This window comes from Micromys minutus (assembly GCF_963924665.1).
Source record: "Micromys minutus genome assembly, chromosome: 16".
Lineage (NCBI taxonomy): Eukaryota > Metazoa > Chordata > Mammalia > Rodentia > Muridae > Micromys > Micromys minutus.
The window spans coordinates 44,776,148-44,793,703 of record NC_137985.1 but is presented as its reverse complement, the minus strand read 5'-3'; the positions used below and the strand labels follow the sequence as shown (position 1 = coordinate 44,793,703).

Sequence of the window (17,556 nt, the reverse complement as noted above, 5' to 3'; positions counted from 1 at the left end):
GTCTTGACAAAATAATAAATAAATAAATGAGGAAGAAGGAGGAGGAAGAAAGAAGAAACAATTGTAGAAGGGAGACAAAGTACATACCATATAAAATAAAGATGGACTAACTGGGGAGGCAGCGGTAAAGATGTAAGGTAGAGAAAAGAACACTTCTTTGAAAGTCGCATTTCTTCCTCAAAAACAAAGGAAGGAAGTAAGAATAACTGTGATAGTTAGATGTTGCAAAAAAAAAGAATAAAATGGTTATCAAAAAATATTTCAGTATTGAGGATCAAACCTAGGATTTCTTTCAGGCTGAGAAGAGGGTTAACACTGAGGTATACGGCTCTCATCACAAACTGGTCTTATTTACACCTTAAAGCAGGTGAACTTTGATTTGACTTCTAAAAGCTAAATCGTTCTATATCTCTGTGCAGCTGAGGATGATCTTCTGATCCTCGTGCTTCACGTGATGGGATTATAACCGTGGGCCATCATTTCTAGTTTATATGGAGTTGGGGACTGAACCCAGGGCTTCATGTTGCTAGACAACTCTACCAACTAAGCTATATCCCAATCCAAAAGAGAAACTTCCTCATCAAATTTGAGGGAGGAGTGAGAACACAGTAAGGTTTCACCAAAATTTAAATTTCGTTTTGTTTATTTAGATCATTGGTCATATGAAAGCAGAGAGCAGCTATAGACCAAGAACAGTGTGTTGACTTGTTCGAGCTTCTCAACGTTTTAAGTCTTTCTTAGGCTGGAGAGCCCCACAGAACACAGGGCTAGAACCACGCGTTTCTCTTATCTAATCCTGAAAACGCTGTGGAAAACAGCAACAGGCAGTCCTTAACAGAAACTATCAGAACTAGTTCTGCAAATTTTTCTCCAGAGAAAACTGCCAATTGGAATCTTTTGAGAACCCGGACACCACGAATCCACATATAGACACTTAATAGCGCCTGACTTCCAAGATCAGGGTCTTAGTCTGAGGAGTCTTGGCAGACGCCGGAGAGAAAACGACTCTCACTTCCCGTTGGCTGGCCTTTCTGGAGTTTAGCCCTCGGGTACATTTTCATTGGTTGCTATTGCTGTCACGTTCTTTCGCCACACCCACTTCCCTGTCCACTTCCAGCAAGACCTGAACTACGGTTGTCTAGAGTTCTGCTACTTTCCCATCCCCTAGGCCGAAGCTCTCGCCGCGCCCCTCTCATTAGAGGCCCCGCCCCTATGTGACCAATGACCCGCCCCAAGACGTCAGCTCCCGCCCCTTTAGCCCGAGGCAACTGCTCTCAGCAAGTTATGTTCCCGCCCCCAACTCATGATCACACCCCTACCTGCGGTCTCTCCCGAACTCGTGGCCCCGCCCTCGCACTCAAGCCCCGCCCCAAGCAGAACAGGTCCACGCCCCTTGCCCACGGCCCCGCCCCTCCCTCCCCGGAGGGCGGCTACCAGGCGGCGGCCGCAGCCGCAGGAAGATGCTGGAAGCCGGCGGGCGCGCGCCGCGTAGGTGCTGAAGGGACAGTTCCCTAGGCAGAACTTGATCCTCCTGAGCGAACCCGGCACGTAAGCGATGGAGACTATTTGGATCTACCAGTTCCGCCTTATCGTGATCGGCGACTCCACGGTGGGCAAGTCGTGCCTATTGCACCGCTTCACTCAGGGCCGCTTCCCAGGGCTGCGCTCCCCCGCCTGCGACCCCACAGTCGGCGTGGACTTCTTCTCGCGCCTGCTGGAGATTGAGCCGGGCAAGAGAATCAAGCTGCAGCTCTGGGACACCGCGGGGCAGGAGCGCTTCAGGTAGGGAGGCACCCGCCACAGGCTCTCGAAAGTGCTAGTGCTCGATGCTTGCTTCCCCTTCGCCCCTCCCCTTCCAGGGGCGACTTCCTCCTCTGCAGTTTCTTCTTTCTTTAGTGCGGATTTCCTGCGCCCCCTTTCTGTCTTCGTTCCCGTCCGAACCAGGGTCGCCGGTCTTTCCCAGCTCTGTCCGCTCCTCTTGGCGTTTGGGTCCCTTTGGCTCCCCCCCCTATCCCCAAACCCGACTTCACTCGCTGCGCGCGCGCACACACACCCTTACCTCCTCTCCAGCCTTGACCAAGCCTCTTTCAGGCTGGGGAAATAAGCCAAGTGGGGTTCCTAGGTCAGTGAAAAATCTTTAGTTCTCAGCAAGTAGATTTCCAGCCGAGGTTACAGCCAGAGCTCTCTCGGAAGGGCTCACAGCGAGATGCATGCGGTAATGGTTTGAACATCTGACAGCACTAAGTGTGGTCATCGGAAGATTCTGGGCCATGACCCTCGGGAGTAGGTCTTGGAAAACAACTAAATGCAACATCGGAGTCACTGACACAACTAAGGGTGTGTGTTTGGGTTTAAAGGGTGAAGTTGCCTTGGGCGCTTTGATGTGAAAAAGATAATACTGAGGGTTGTCTGCCACCTTTCCTTTATCTCACTGACGGGTTCAAAACGTTCTAGTGTGTGACAACAGAAGAAAATACTTTTCTAAATGGAGAGTCAGTCTTAAGGAGATAGTCTCGTTATGTTTACTGAAGACTCTGAAAGATTGTATAAAGTCTACTGGTCTTACAGGAAAAAAGTAAATGAAACTGAATCCCTTGGATAGTTGAGAGTAAATCACATTTAAAGCGTATTTCCAGTTTTTAAAAATCACATGATCAAATGGAACTCTAGTGGGCAAGCATTTTTATGTCTCTCGGCAAGTACTTTGTGAAATAAAGCACTCCATTAAGGAACTTCCCAAATGTGGCTTCCCCTCAGTGAGCCAGCATCCACTCGAAGAGAGTTCACCCTACGTGTGTACTAGGACAAGACTTTATCCCCAGCACTCGGGAGGCAGAGGCAGGCAGATCTCTGTAATCTCAAAAAATGATGGGGTAGTTTTTGTTTGTTTTGTTTCCATTTCTGGGTCTAACACTGACTCAACAAGGGATAACAAGGGAACGGCCTCTCTTGCTTGTAAGTTAGTTGTCTTCCTTCTGTGGTGTGGAGAAGTGGTAAGACCAGCTTTCTGAGAGGTGTTAAACTGTTTAGAATTCCAGGAAGACATTTTTAATCAGCCTCCTTCGATTGAACCAGCTTTGTTTTTTAAACTTGTGCTTCATCTGTAAGATGAAGACATCGTTATGATTTCTAAGACTCCTTCCGGTTCAACCACTCTTGAGATCGGTTACAGATCCCTCTATTTGTGATGCTACTCAGAGATGAAATTTGAGATGTTTCAGGGTCAGGGGAAAAAATTTACTAATAGCATTTGCTCTACCCTTTAAAGATAGTAAAATCTTCCTCCAATTGTTTACTTAAAAGTAATTCCTCACCCTATTGACAGGAAGGTAAAGGATCATTTGTTAGAATGTAAACCTTTGCGAATTGAGGGCTTTGTAATGCCTTTGAGAAGAATCTAAATAGCAATTCATTTTATTTATACAGTATTAAAACCACCCTATAATGCAAGGACAGTTAGAGAACATTTATGATGAGTCATACTTTGTTTTGTTTGGCTCTTTACCAATGATATATTCATAAATACATATTTCAGTAGCTACCTACCATAGTTGCCTTTCTAGCATTTAGCAGAACGCCTCACCATAAAACAGCATTCAGAACAACTACTGTTAAGTGATCCCTCATCTTCTAGAAAATGCCCATGTTCTCTTTGAATCATGAGTCTCCTGGTTTTATCATCTTCAAGGGAACTTGAAGATATGTGTCTGTCATTACAGTCATGCCCTGAGGAAGTTGTGAGAAATATTGTATTAGATTTACTGGTGATTAGAAATAAAGAAAAAAGGAACTTACCTTAGAGAGCCCATGATATAGTTTGAAATATATTACAGGACAATGAAGTGACCAGCAGGTAATTATTACCACTAGTTTTACTTTACATTATTTAAATTAACACTCCGGTGGGTTTTAACTACCAACATAACAGAAAAAAGGAACAAGGCCAGCTGTGCAAAGTGACACTCGCCTATCATTCAGAGGTAGAAGCGGGAGGATTATAAGTTCAAGGCCAGCCCAGGCTACACAACCGGACTTTGTCTCAAAAGAGAACATTGCTGGGCATGGTGATACAAGCCTTTAATCCCAGCATTTTGGAAGAAGAGACAAACAAGTGACTTACAGGGCAGTCTTGTCTGCACAGAGAGTTGCAGGCCAACCAGATGCTACATAGTGAGACTCTTTCTAAATAATAGAAGAATAAAATCAGGATTTTGATGTGATTTGATACAATACTTAGGATTCCATGAAGAACCTAGTTCAATAAGACAAAGGGCTGCTATATGTAGAGGAATTGGGAAAGGGGAGTTTAGAATTATGAATGTTGGGCTGGAGAGATGGCTCAGTGGTTAAGAGCACCGACTGCTCTTCCAGAGGTAATGAGTTCAATTCCCAGCAACCACATGCTGGCTCACATCTATAATGAGATCTGAAGCCTTCTTCTGGTGTGTCTGAAGACAGCTATCGTGTACTCATAATAAATAAGTAAATAAATAAATAAATAAATCTTTTAAAAAAGAATTATGAATATTATGGGGAACTAATCACCACTTTTTATAAGTTTTTGTCTTTTTTTTCTTTTAATTTTGCATTATTTTATATGAGCACACTGTAGCTGTCTTCAGACACACCAGAAGAGGGCATCAGATCCCATTACGGATGGCTGTGAGCCACCATGTGGTTGCTGGGAATTGAACTCATGACCTCTGGAAGAGCAGCCAGTGCTCTTAACCACTGAGCCATCTCTCCAGCCCTATAATTTTTAATATATTGGAGGAAAGTTGAGCAGTAAAAGAAATAAAAACCATGTTTAATGCAGTATTTGTTTAGCTGTTTTTGACTGTTTGTGTTGTTGTTGTTGTTGTCTCTCTTTCGTTGTAGCCCTGGAAACACAGTATAGAACCAGCTGGTCTTGAACTCAGAAAGCGGCCTTTGCTCCCCAAGGCTCTTATTAAGGTGTACAGCATCCTACTAAGGGCAATACAGAGTTAATAAGCCTACAAGAAGCGCTAAAAATAAAAAAGTAGTAAGCAGAAGAATATAAATTTTATTTTTTTCCATAAAATATGTAACACATATATGTATATATAACAATATTTGTAACATAAAGTGCTAATGTTTCTCCTTCATGTGTTGACATCACTGGTCTCAACCGAATTCACTATGTAATTGGTAGGAGGTGTTGGGACTCAAAATGTAGGGGTCTATAAGGTTAAATTATTGGGTCATTGGCTACATCATCCTAAGGAAGGAACAAGTCATTTCTCATGGAAGGGTCTGCAAGATGGCTCCCTGGATACAGGAGCAAACCTGGTAACCTAAGTTTGGTTCCTGGAACCCACATGTTATAAAGAGAACATTGGCTCTTGTTACAAGTTGTCCTCTGACCTCCATGTGGGTAATGAGGTGCCTTCCCCCATAAATAAATTCGTGAAATAAAATTTTAAAAGAAAAAATTAAGATAGATAATTTTTAAAAAGCCATTTCTCATGGAATCCCCAAATAGTTTCATGAAAATAAGTTCTTTCAAAAGAATGAGTCCGGCCCCTGCCGGATTTCTGGCACCTTGTCTTGCTATGTGATGTCTTCCTCTCAAATGTGCAGCTTTGAGAATGTCACCTACCATGATGTGATACAGCCAAAGGGGACCTTACAAAACCCAGTGTCATGATGCTAGATGAGCTGCTTTTCTTTATACTGTATCCAGCCTCAGGTATCTTGTCATGGTAGCAGAAAGTGGTCTAATACATAGGATGAAAAAAGCAGGGTAGCCATGTTGAATATGCACCTTGAAACTTGTGGATTCCAAGCCAAATTTTGCCTTTTTTTTTTTTTTTTTTTTTTTTTTCATATTGTCTGACCTTTAGGGTAGCGCAATTACAGGCATTAATTATAATGCTCAGGGAGTAATGCCTTCTTCCCTCAGTCCTCTCAGGATGTGCTTGACCTCATGGGATTCTTTTTAAAGGCTGACCTGGATAATCAAATGTGTTTAGAAATCTCTATCACGTTAACATTCCTTTAGGACCCCCATATCAAAGCAACTAAGAAGCCAGGCATGATGGTGATCTAAGCATCCTGGAAGCAGAGGCAGGTTTGTATAGGCTACACAGAAAGACTTTGTCTCAATATACTAAGGACTGAGTAAGACTTTGTCTCAATATACTAAGCTGTAGCTCAGTGACAGAGGTCTTCTTTACCATTCCCAAGGCTCTGGGTTTGATCCTAGCATAGGAGGAAGAGAGCTGCTAAGAAATACTGCAGCAAAGAGATGTTTTATTATTATTATTATTATTATTATTAAATTGGTTAATTTACTTGGGCTCTTTCAAATCATACAATTAGGAATAGCTGTTTACCAAGGAATATTTTTAAATGGGAAGCAATAGCAGACCTACGAATGAGTTAGTTGGCTAATTAACTTAGCAAAAGATTGTAGACAGTAAGGCTCAGTGAACTCCAGGCCTCCTCCTGCCTCCACTTCCTCAGTGCTGGGGTTTTAGGTGCATGCTGATGTGACATCCTTTAAAAAAAAAAAGAGGGGGGGTGCTGTAGACCCAAATTCAGGTCCTCATGCAAAGGAAGCATTTTACCCACTGAACCAGTCCTGCACTCCTTTCTTCTGATTCTTCAGTCTTTCCTAGTGTATCCCCGCTTTACAGGATACATACACATTAGTGTGATATGGGCTCATGTAGATAAGGCCAAAGTAGTTTCAGTCATAGATGTGCACCTCAGATATACAGAAGTGTAGTAAGTGACTCAAACTAAAACCTCTTGTGCGAGACTAAGAGAGAATGCTGTGGGCATGGGCGAGACAGTAGGTGTCCCCCAAGAACTTCCCTAGCTGTAAAAGAAAGCATTATGGAGAAAGATTATAGATCCTCAAATTATCGGTTTTGCCCATCACTTTTCCTTGAAATAATTCTCTATGTACTATTAGTAGGTGTCATTAGAGAAAAGAGTTTTTTTTTCTTTTTAATGAAACTTTATTTATTTTTATTGAAAAATGATCTCATGAAATCCAGGCTGGGGCTGGAGAGATGGCTCAGTGGTTAAGAGCACTGACTTTTCTTCCAGAGGTCCTGAGTTCAAATCGCAGCAACGATGTGGTGGCTCACAACCATCTGTAATGAGATCTGATGCCCTCTTCTGGTACGTCTGAAGATAGCTACAGTGTACTCAGAAAAAAACAAAACAAAACAAAACAAAAAAACCTCAAAATCCAGGCTGGTTCCAACTGACTTCGTAATTATCCCCTTAAAATTCCCTTAAAACCTTCAACTCCTGCTCCTCCAGCCTCCACCTCTCAAGTGCCATTTTCTAAGATAATTAATGTGTAGCGAATCCTTGACTTATCCAAGATATTATAGCTCATAGCTATCTGGCTTGCATAAAAAGTCAGTCTCTCTCTCTCTCTCTCTCTCTCTCTCTCTCTCTCTCTCTCTCTCTCTCTCTCTCTGTGTGTGTGTGTGTGTGTGTGTGTGTGTGTGTGTGTGTGTGTGTCTGTCTGTCTGTCTGTCTGTCTGTCTGCCTGTCTGTCTCCCCCTCTCCCCCTGTCCCTCCCCTGTCCCTCCTCTTCCCCTCCATGCCCCTCCCCTTCCCTGCCCCTCCCCATGTCTGTGTACCACATGTGTATAGTGCCCATGGCAACCAGAAGAAGGCATCAGATACCCTAGGATTGAAGTTACAGACCATTGTGAACTGCTATCTGTGGGTAGTATTTAATTGTATCTGGTAGTATATTTTATTATATAAAAAAATAATGCTGAAAAGCCGGGGCATTCCTTTTCTGCAGAAGAAACCAGGAAGCACTGGATTCTGGGCTGGGGAGCTGGCTCAGTGAGTGAGGAGCTTGCTGTTCAAGCATGAGAACCAGAGTTCAGAGCCCCAGCATTCATATAAAGTGGCATGCATTTTGTTTCTTTATGATGGGTCTCAGTACATAGCCAAAGCTGCTTCAAACTTATGATTCACCTGCCTCAGCTTCTCAATCTTGGGATTATAGGTATATACCACCATGACTAGCTCTGTGGACCTCGTTTTATAATGGGGGTAGTTGAGCCATAATCAAATTAGCTGAAAATCAAGGTATTCATTGCTATGGAGAATAAGAACAAAAATGGCAAATGGAATACTGGGGATGGTAAGAAGCACTATTACCAAATGAAGATGTATCATGAAAGAGATAAAATATGCCCACAGGGGAGTAGATGGACTGACATATTCAAAGGGAAAATGGGGCCTATCAGTTCCTTCTCAGTATTTCTTGGAACCTTTGTAACCACTGCCTGATTTTTCTTTTTTCAATTGGGAAGATGCTAGAATTATTAATGTTTGGGTGAAGAAAAACTAGCCTAACTTCAAAGTGTTGAGTTTCAGAATCCTAGTCAAGAGCGGGTACTAAGCCCTGCTAAAACGAGAGGGTGGACTTTTGTTGTAAGCAGCCCTAAGGGCCAGCATCGCATGGCAAAAGGAGCAGGTGAGTGAAGCGGGCAGCAATGTGCCTATTCCCACAAGGGCAGTCAGAACACAGCACCCTGGCTGGAAAAGAGGCTAATGCATCTGTGGGCTTCTAGCTGCCAACAGTCTTCAGCATCAAAGCACTTTTGTCTTCTAAATGCCTATTTTACAGTTGGCAAAGCCACAAGATGGGCATTTCCAGGAGGAGCATCTGATGCACTTAACCCAAGTCGGCAGATGCCCAGTGTTTTAAAGAGTCTGAGGTTTGTCCAGCAAAGTTCACGATGACATGCAAGCACTATATAATCTTACCACTTACATTTCAATATTTATATATGTCACTGCTATAAATCCCAGCACTCCAGGGCCTGTGGAGTGTTGTCCTCCATACAGCAACGTCGTCTGCTTTTCAGTGCTTGCCAAAAAATTAGGTAGCCATTTGAGATATCATCTATATATTTTTAGAACCTCAATAATTGTTCTTTGTGCCAAAGGACTCCAAATTCCCCATAGCAGTTCATTCCCAGTTTGTTACATTAATCAAACATTAAGTAAGTCTTTATAAGTCCAAGTGGGCTCTGAGGCTGCTAGCAATTGCTCGTGAATATATTATCTCTGGAGGAAGGAAGGAAGGAAGGAAGGAAGGAAGGAAGGAAGGAAGGAAGGAAGGAGGAGGGAGGAAGGAACAAGAAAGGAAGGAAGAAAGAAAAAGAAAGAGGGAGGGAGGAAGGAACAAGGAAGAAAGAAAGGAAGGATGGAAGAAAGAAAGAGGGAGGGAGAGAGGAATGAACAAAGAAGGAAGGAAGGAAGAAAAAAAGAAAGAAAGAAAATTCAGCAGCTAAAACTCTTCAAGTAACCATGTTGGGCATGGTGGCACACACCTATGATCCCAGCACTGGAAGACTAAAGCTAGCTTTGAGGTCAGACTGGGCTATACAGTGAATGTTGGAAAGAGACGGAGAGATGTCAGAGGTTATATAATGCATGACTCTAGAAGCATTTAACTTGTCAGACCTAAAGAAGCAGGACATAGAGTAATCAAGAGAGATCTAGATTTAGAGACCTGAAGATCTGAGCAGCATTGTCCTTAGAATTATCGATACTGAGTCTGGTCAACAACAGCTCAGTTTCTCTGTAGCTCTCTCTGTCTCCCTTTCGTTTCCGGAAACATGGCCCCTGATGTGGCTGTTTCTGATGGTGTCATCAAGGTATTCAATGACATGAAAGTTCGCAAGTTTTCAGTGCTAGAAGTGAAGACACACAAGAAGGCAGTGCTCTTCTGCTTGAGTGAGGACAGAGACATCAGCCTGGAGGAGATCCTGGTAGGAGATGTAGGGCAGACTGTGGACCACCCCTACACCATTGTCAAGATGCTGTCAGACAAGGACTGCCTATGCTCTTGATGTAACCTATGAGACCAAGGATACCAGCTCCAAGGTTGCCACCAAGAGAAAGCTAACAGGAATCAAGCATGAATTACAAGCTAACTGCTACGAGGAGGTCAAGGATCGCTGCACCGTGGCAGAGAAACTAGGTAGCAGCACCATCATTTCTCCGGAGGGCAAGTCTTTGTGGCCACTTCCAGCCCCCTGCCTGGAGTATCTAGCAGCCCCAGATTTGCTCTTGGGTGTTGCAGGCTGCCCCGTCTCCTACCAGACCGGAGAGGCTCGGGGAATCCCAGCAGGTAGAGGGCTATCTCTTCACCCTAGTTGCCAAACATCTCTCCCACCCCCTGGACCGTCCTTTTCCCTCCATCCCTGATGGTTCTGGTCTTCCCAAACTGCTTTTGATCTTCTGATTCCTCTTGGGTTGAAGCTGACCAAGTCCCATCCTAGGCATCCAGTTTGGGGGGAGCCTGTATTTTTTTTTTTTAACAGCACTCCTACTCCTCATCCCTCCCCAACCCATGGTGCCAACTTCTAACCACAACAATGACTCTGTGCCTGTCTGTTTAGTTCTGTGTGGAAATGAACTGTGGAAATGACCCTCCCTGCACCAGCTGGCTGCCTTCCTCTTTCCCTTGATCTTGGCCACTCATGAAAGCAGGACCAGTAAGAGACCTTCAATTTAATAAAAAATAAAATAAAATAAAATGGCTAATTAACAACAACAAAAAAGAATTAACAATACTATACTATACACTTAAAAATTAAAGATGTGTGACAACTTGAGACTGTGATGTCCCCCCCCCAAAGCTTGTGTGAAAGGGACTTAGTTGCCAGCTGATGGGCTTGGGAGAAGAGACTGAATCCTGACCTAATTGATAGATTAATCCCGAGACACTGTCACAATTTGATGATGATGTGGAGAAGTGATTGGGAAAAATGTCACTGAATGATGCTTGCCCCTGGAGTGGATGTGTTCTTTCTCCCTCTCCATCCCCCTCTGCCTATCACTACCCTGACTCCACCCCTCTCTCCCTACAGCCCTCTCATCTCTTCTCATGTCATCCTGAGGTGAGCAGTTCTGCTCCACCACACCCTGCTTGCCAGGATGCTTTTCCTTATCACTGCCCACACAGTGGGATCAAAGGACTTCGGGCATAAGCCTCCAAGACCATAAGCGAAAATAAATCTTTTCTCCCCTTAAATGGGGAGGAGGAGAGAGAGAGAGAAAGGAGAATGGAAAGATGTCTCAGTGGTTAAGAGCACATACTGCTCTCTTCCTAAGAACCTGAGTTCAATTCTCAGCAACCCATCAAGCAACTTACAACCTCAGCTCCAGGGAGATCTGACACCCCAACCTCTGTGAGCATATGCATTTATGTGCACATCACCCCCACCCACCCCAATATACATAATAGAAAGAAAAAAAGTGAAAGTTTGTTTTGAGCACTTTCAGGCTGCCTTGATAGAACAGGATGAGATTGTTCCTAAACTGGAGAAGCAACTTTGGAAGAACCAGTAGATCCTATGAGCTCTGAGCAGCAAGAACCACAGGAAGCCTATAGTCTCCACTGCCTCTTCCTGACTGTTCACTCACTGCCATAAGAAGCTCCAAGGAACCAGTTGGCTGCCTAGACTAATTCAATAGATGCATTACGGTGTTCTCTGGCGAAACCATTCCTCATCTGACTGCAAGAACTTTTTTTTAAAGAATGAACTTTAAAAGAATGAAAAGTATCCAAAGTATTTAGTGACTCACATGGAACTTTACTGAGATCACTGACTATTCTATGTCAATCAGCCTCTCCAAAGACCGATAGCAAATGCTCTTGTATAAAGCATGAGGCCAAACTACTCACTGATGACATGTTAGACAGCATGTCTGCCCTTATCTCTTTCTTTATTATCTTTGCCCTGGCTTCCATTATTCTGTCTTGCCGCTTCTCGCCTCGTCAGCTGTGTTGCTGAGCCTGACCAGGTCAGCCATTCATTCATTCGCAAAGATACTGGGTGATCATTCTGTCCTATGCACCTGAAGAGCAGCGGGTATTCAACGGTGAACAGAACAGACGTGGCCCTTCGCGCCTCTCAGTCAGCAATCCGGTAGCATGCATATAGAGAGGGGAAAGAAGGGGCAGAGGACATCCAAGAGTCCCAGCACTGTTCCTTAGCACTGCTGAGTGACCACTTGGGATTGGGTATAATTAATTCATGGTGACTTCAAATGGTGTACTGCTGAGCAACCTCCTCAGCACCAATTGCAGTTAAAATTGTGGGTTTTTTTTTTTTTGTTTGTTTGTTTGTTTTACATTTACTTATTTGGGGTGGAGTCATGCACATGACAAAGGACAGCTTGCAGGAGTATGCTCTTTCATTCCACTGTGTGGGCCCTGAGACTGAACTCAAGTCATCAGGCCTGGCAGTGAGCACCTCCACCCACAGAACCATCTCATCTCACTGGGCCCCAAATCTAGACCATTAGAGATGGGAAAAACCTAGGAACCGGGGCTGTTGAACGGCTCACCAGAGCAGCTACAGATATCAGAAGAATGACAGGACTTGAGACAGAAAAAGTCAAATGCTAAAATCTCTGCAGAGACTGGCCTGGAACTGACAGATGCCAGCAGATGGCCTCAGTCTCAAAGGAGCAGAGATTTGTTTACAGCAGGGATAGGAGGGGAAAACTGGGTTAGGGGTGGGGTGTTCCTGAGGCCTAGCCAGAGAAGATGCCTTTGAAAGTGGGTGAGGTGTCACCTTCAAGCTGTGAAGGATCTGCAGGCTCCCTTCACAGCCATAACCACTGGGGCTGAGGATATAGCTCAAGGGGAGAGTGCACACCTATCAATGAAGGCTTAGGCTTAATCCTCAACTCCTAAAGACATAGGAAACAGCAGACAAAACCTGGATCTTCCCTTTGGAATTAGGATCTTTGGGAAAGACAAGGGGCTGCTAAGAGCTTGTAACCTGAATTCCAGTCCCATTGTGTTGTACTTTCAGGGTTCTGTATCCACCTTACATTCTGGCCAGAGGATAGATATATGCTCCCTAGTTCTACCTCACACAAAATTAGGATTTAAAAAAAAAAAAAAAAAAAAAAGCAAGTTTCTAGAAAACATGGTGTTTCCTACAAGACAAAGCATGCTTCTCTATCTATCTGTCTATCTGTCTATCTATCTATCTATCTATCTATCTATCTATCTATCGATCTATATATCTATCTATCTATCATCTATCTATCCATCATCTATCTGTCTATCAATCATTTATCTATTATCTATCTATCTATCTATCTATACACACATTTATATATATATATATATATATATATATATATATATATATATATATATACATTTCAACACTAAATTTTCCTTTTTGGGTGGTAACTTGTGTTTTAAATGTGTAAACATTTACCAAAATTTTTTAGTGATTCAATGAAGTTAAGCTAATTAGTTTGTATTACATCCTGTAATTCTGGGGGAAAAAAAATCCATTTCTGTATAGTTCTTGCTGCCCTGGAACTCACTTCGTAGACCAGGCTGACCTTGAACTTAGAGATTCGTCTACTTCTGTTTCCCAAGTACTGGGATAGGGGCATATGTCACCACTGCCTGGGCATTTCTGTTTTTTTTTTTTAATATTTATTTTTTGAGATTAATATAATTACATCATTTTCCCTTCTCTTTTCTCCCTCCAAGCCTCCCTGTGTGCCCCTTGCCTTTACTCTTTCAAACCCATAGTCTTTTTATTTAATTTTTGTTTTGTGTATGTGTGCGTGTGTGTGTGTCCCTGAATATATAAACACAACCTGCTCAGTCTGTGTAATGTTACTCAGATGTCTATTTTTTCAGGATTGACCACGTGGTGTGTACATGGTACAGTTTTCCTAAGGAAGACTGTTTCTCCTGCTCCCAGAATTCTCTAGTTACCTGTGGGTCTTTGTCTAGGATGGAACATGAGTTTCTCCCTTCCTCACTAAGCCTGTTTATTCGTGTTTTCCTTGTTCAGGCTCTACTGTTTTTAATTATGTATGCTTGTGTCTACATGTAAGTATGTATATTTGAATGTTGCCCTCAAAGGGCTGAAGCATCCATCGGGTCACACTAGAACTGGAGTTATAGGTAGTTGTGAGGCACCCAACTTGGATGCTAGAAACCCAGCGTGAGTTCTCTGTGAGAGCTACACACACTCATGACCATTGAGCTATCTCCTAAGCTCCCATATGCCAGTAAAATTTTGGCAAATTTAGTAATCTTTCTCAGTATTGAATTTTCAGCTGTGGGCTGGAGAGATGGTTCAGTGGTTTTGCTGACTGCTCTTCCAGAGGTCTTGGGTTCAATCCCAGCAACCACATGGTGGCTCACAGCCATCTGTAATGGGATCTGATGCCCTTTTCTGGTGTGTCAGAAGATAGCTACAGTATACTCATATAAATATAATAAATCTTTTTTAAAAAAGAATTTTCAACTGCAAAAGTTTTGTTTTTTAAAATTACACAGGCAAAGCCAGTGAGATGGCTCAGTGGTTAAAGGCACTTGCAACCAAGCCTGAGGACCTGAGTTCAATCCCCAACCCCTCATGGTAGAAATAGAAAACCAACCCTTGAAAGTTTTCCCCTGATCGCCATGTGTGCCATAGTATGCATATACCCAAATACATATGTAACATACACATATATACACTCATGTAGATAGATAAAGAAGACGTGTGTGTGTGTGTGTGTGTGTGTGTGTGTGTGTGTGTGTGTGTGTATGTGTGTGTGTGTGTGTATTTGTGCAGAGGCTCGTGTGTGGTGAGTGTGGAAGCCTGAGGTCAATCTCATGTGGTGGGGTTTTTGTTTTTTTGTTTGTTTAGTTTTGGGGTTTTTTTGAGACAGGTTTTCTTTGTGTAGCCCTGGCTGTCCTAGAGCTAGCTCTGTAAACCAGACTGTCCTCAAACTCAAGATATACCTCTGCCTCCCAAGACCAAAGGCATAGGTCACTACTTGGTGTCTTACCTTACAGTTTTTGAGTCCCATCTCTCACTGGCCTAGAACTTACCCAGTATACTAGCTGCCCTGAGCAAGTCCCAGAGGTCTGCCTGTCCCTGACTCCCAAGTGCTAGGATTACAATCTTGATCCACCACACACTTTTTTAAAAAACATGAGTTCTAGGGACCAAACTCAGGTCTTCATGATTTGTTGGCAAGCACTTTACCAACTAACTCAGTTTGCTTCTCAGCTCAGCCTTGAACCTTCATATGTATCATATTTGGTACTAGGAATTGAACTCAGGACTTCTGCATGCTAGGCACTCTAATGAGTTACCTCCCTAGTTTTCTATTTTTCTTCTTTCTTTTCTTTTATTTTTTTGTTTTATATTTTTCTATATGTTTTAAGTCCAATGTTGTAATAACTCTTCTACCAAATACCTGGAAGTAAAACCTCATAAAGCACTGCAAGATGGTATACTGGATAAGTTCTTATATATCTAAAAATGTTATTTTAATACTCTGTCAACATATGAAATGGGCATATGTGTTAATCTCAGAATATTTTCATTCACTTATGATACTTCATATTAGGTTTGTAAATCCTAGTTAAATGACATTAAGGTGTCTTCAAATTTGATTTTAGTGTTTTGTTATTTAGAAGGAGGAAGGATGAGCATTGTCCTCACACAGTCTTTTTTATTTTTCAGATCAATAACTAGATCCTATTACCGCAACTCGGTTGGAGGATTTTTAGTGTTTGACATTACCAACCGGCGGTCTTTTGAACATGTGAAGGATTGGCTAGAAGAAGCAAAAATACATGTACAGCCTTTTCAGATTGTCTTTCTACTGGTGGGACACAAATGTGATCTAGCTTCACAGCGTCAGGTTTCAAGGGAAGAAGCTGAGAGACTGTCAACAGACTGTGGAATGAAGTATATAGAAACCTCGGCAAAGGATGCTACCAACGTTGAAGAGTCCTTTACAATCTTGACGAGAGACATCTATGAACTTATTAAAAAGGGAGAGATTTGTATTCAGGATGGGTGGGAAGGGGTTAAAAGCGGTTTCGTCCCAAACACCGTGCATTCTTCCGAGGAAGCAGTGAAGCCCAGAAAAGAATGCTTCTGTTGACCTAAATCAGACCACAGCGCTCTGGACAGATGTCAACATTCACAGCCAAGTAACAATAGGCGTGAACATCTACAAACATCCAGACCCACTTCATAAGCTGGGGAACATGACTCGCCACTTACGCCAACAGACTCAGTAGTCTGCTAAGTTAGGAGGAAAAGGAGACAACTCTCTTTTCTTGAAGCCAGGGTCTACAAAAGGACATCTAATCTCACTTTGTTAGCATATAGCTGACCTCAGTGTCCAGGGATGTCAGTGTCAGTCATCTTTCTCGACAGTTGAAAGCAGATTATTTTGTACACATGTGACTCGGCTGAAAAGAATGTATCAGGATTGATATTCTCCTGGGTTAACTGGAATTGAATACAAAGTGCACTTGAAGGGCCACTGACATGACTCACTGGGAAAGGAAGCCTGCCACCAAGTCTGTAGACTTGAGTTTCATCCCTGAGGTAGAAGGAAAGAACCCACTTTCCTTGAAGTTGTCTCTGACCCCCACGTGCACGCTGTCATACACCTGCACATACAAATACACATAAGCAAGTACAGGGCCATACACTAAATAATGCTGACAATGTGTAAGTTACAACTTGAAGGCTGGGGCTGTAGCTCAGTGGTAGAATGTTTCTTCTGAAAAACCTAGATTCACTCCCCAGCATCAAAACTCGAGCAGGAAAAAAAGCAAAGTACTTATAAGTAGTCTTAGAAATATTGACTAGAACTAAAACAAAAAAAATTTTTAGGACTAAAATGAAAATTTTCTTTTTAAAGTAGCAGAGTTGCCATTCTTGGAACATAATAAAATAAGTTTTATATTCCCTTTTTGTTCCTGGATTTATGGCTCCTGGAATCTTCACATTTGATAAGGAATGTAAATGTTCAAAGGAGATGCTTTAAGCAGATATTGTAAGGAAATAAAAAAAGACCACTCAATATCAAATGCTTTGATATTATAGTACATTGTACAAATTTAACATTGCTTATATGCTGACGTTCTTCAAAGAAAAAAAATAGTTTACCTTGAACTACTTTCAAAATTATCAATATACATGTATAGTATTTTTTTTTCAAATTTTCAATTTATCCCATTTCCAGTAAAAGTATGGACAAGATGTTCTGAACAAAAAAAATGGTGTTCAAAGCTCAATTTGGTAGTCAGGATTCATTATACAAACTCATCAGTACAAGGGAAGATAAAATACTCAGTTAAGTGAATAAAATAATGTTCAAATTCAATTCTTTTAAAAATATTACTGCTTTTCTTCTTCACAGGTAGTTTTGCTCTATAGCTCAGACCCACTTGCCTCAGTCCTCCAAGTTCTGGGTATGTGACACCATACTCCTTAATTTTCTTAGCATGGTGGTAGAGACTGGGTCTCACTCTGGGAGCCCTTGTGGACCTCCAAGTCAGTGTATAGACTAGGTCGAATGTAAACTCAAGAGATCTGCCTGCCTCTGCCTCTGTGTGCTGGGATTAAAAGTTTTAACTTAGTGACTGAACATGCATGGAAAGGACATTTTATCACAGTGTTGAATGTTTTATCACACGTATATGTGTTCTATGTCATACATTGCTAAGCGTACCTGCTTACCCAGTGAAGCTGA

General features: G+C 42.4%; 1 protein-coding gene and 1 pseudogene across 2 annotated transcripts; both read left to right on the top strand.

Annotated features, from left to right (window-relative positions):
- Nucleotides 1–1,555: 1,555 nt before the first annotated feature.
- Nucleotides 1,556–15,951, top strand: RAB39A (RAB39A, member RAS oncogene family; the record flags this gene model as incomplete). Its single annotated transcript, XM_080930214.1, has 2 exons — nt 1,556–1,782; nt 15,525–15,951. 2 exons carry the CDS (start codon nt 1,556–1,558, stop codon nt 15,949–15,951), a joined length of 654 nt encoding a protein of 217 aa, XP_080786340.1.
- LOC308430838 (cofilin-1-like) lies at nt 9,630–10,221 on the top strand (annotated as a pseudogene). Its single transcript has one exon. The product of its transcript is annotated as a cofilin-1-like (transcript).
- Nucleotides 15,952–17,556: the final 1,605 nt, after the last annotated feature.